Raw genomic sequence first — 1876 nt, forward strand, 5'->3', positions numbered from 1 at the left:
TGCTATAGCAAACACGACTACATGGTTAGTGCCAAGTTCTTCTCTTATGTTTTAGTCTAGCCTAAGTGAAACGAGTATGGTTCTCTGGGATAAAGCGAACCTTCCTTCATCAATGAATTTTGACGAGACATAACGAGCTGTAATCATTTTGACGAGACATAACGAGCTGTAAACATAGGGTGCTAACGTGATGAAAGCGCAATGTTCACGCCAGAATAACATTACCATAACTTGTAAACGATCTATTTCATGTTCGGTCAGTAGCCTACTACTGGTAATATTTGTTATGGCATGTAGACTGCAATTTGTTCAATAATTATTGCCCAGATGTAGGATAGGCTACCCGACATGCGCTAATTAAAGCCCACAGCATAATACCACCAAAGTGTGTTGAGTCCTAATAATAATAGCGGCGTATTGTTACAGTACGTGCTAGCAAATCATGTTATCAAAGAAATAGACGTAATGTAGTAATGCACACAGATATATTGCAACAGGTAAGGGTGTAGGCCTATCTGACGAAGACCTGAGTGGTTGGAACGTCGTACTTGTACACTGGGCGCAACGAAGACTATCCTCACATTTTCCCCTTTGCAACTGTCAAAGAATCTCATGAACACGGGAAGGCCTAGGGTAGCCTATACTGTACATCAGATGGCCTAAAGATTAGGCCCCTCTGCATAGCATTCAGTGATTTGCATGAAGTAATTTCAACACTGACCTTGATCTAGCCTAGTTTGGCTATTTAAAGCTACTTTATTGCCAAAACACAACACAATGTAAATGAACTATAACAAACAATAAAGGACTTAATCACAGAAAGTAGGCCTACTATTTTACTGACCATATAAAAATAATCATTATGTAGGAAGTTTAGAACCCAGAATTGACCTGCACACTACAAAAGTGCACCAAATTCAACACAAATGACTCAATACACTTGGAGGAGGTATGAGTCCTTTCTTGTCCAGATATCTTAGGATTTCGCCGTAGTATCGTTTTAGTATCGAGCATTGTGATCGTTATGGCAGGTATCGTATCGAAGTCATAATTTTGGTATCGTGACAACACTAATCTGGTCTATAGGTCTGTGTCTCTCACACACACACACACACACACACACACACACACACACACACCATCCAGTCTATAGGTCAGTCTCACACACATGCACACCATCTGGTCTATTGGTCTGTGTCTCTCACACACACGTACACACACACACACACACACACACCATCCAGTGTATAGGTCAGTCTCACACACATAACACCCTCAATGAACTGGACCCATCCTCTGCTGGAGCAGCATGCAGTCTGTAGGTCACACACACTTGCTTGAGATCTATGCATCTATAGAAATTATGTTTTAATACTGTGTGTGTGTGTGTCTGTGCGTGTGTGTGTGTGTGTGTGTCTGTGTGTGTGTCTGTGTGTGTGTGTGTGTGTGTGTGTCTGTGTGTGTGTGGATTGCAGAGCGGCTGCTGGTGGATGAGGAGAAGCCTCTGTTTGGGAGTTTACCCTGCAGACAGGTAACTAAGCAACCGCATCCCAAACAACTCTGCTCTTCACCTATTCATGGCCATGACACTGATCCGCTGTGTGTGTGTGTACATGTGTGTGTGTGTGCGTGCGAGTGTGTGTGCGTGCGTGTGTGTGTGTGTACGTGTGTGTGTGCGTGCGTGCGTGCGCGTGTATGTATGTGTGCGTGTGTGTACGTGTGCGTGCGCGTGTATGTGTGCGTGTGTGTGCGAGTGTGTGTGCGTGCGTGTGTGTGTGTGTGTACGTGTGTGTGTGCGTGTGTGTGTGCAGGATGATTGTCTGAGCTCCTTGGTCAGGTTTGGTTCCGCATGCTGGACTGCAGGTTGCCTTTCCAC

General features: G+C 44.6%; 1 protein-coding gene across 3 annotated transcripts in view; it reads left to right on the plus strand.

Moving 5' to 3' along the window:
* Window positions 1-1876, plus strand: part of ubr2 (ubiquitin protein ligase E3 component n-recognin 2) — a 97929-nt gene that overhangs the window by 68640 nt on the left and 27413 nt on the right. The window contains exon 36 of one of the 3 annotated variants that reach the window (XM_076286385.1): window positions 1476-1531. The exons of the other annotated variants lie outside the window; for them this stretch is intronic. Within the exon in view, the coding sequence (XP_076142500.1) occupies window positions 1476-1531 (56 nt within the window). The remainder of the gene's footprint in view (window positions 1-1475; window positions 1532-1876) is intronic. 3 annotated transcript variants of the gene reach the window in all.

Source organism: Alosa pseudoharengus, unplaced genomic scaffold (genome assembly GCF_046254945.1).
Source record: "Alosa pseudoharengus isolate Yale_2024_CS ecotype anadromous, Long Island Sound unplaced genomic scaffold, YU_APseudo_1.1 YU_APseudo_1.1_scf_15, whole genome shotgun sequence".
Taxonomy (NCBI): Eukaryota; Metazoa; Chordata; class Actinopteri; order Clupeiformes; family Clupeidae; genus Alosa; species Alosa pseudoharengus.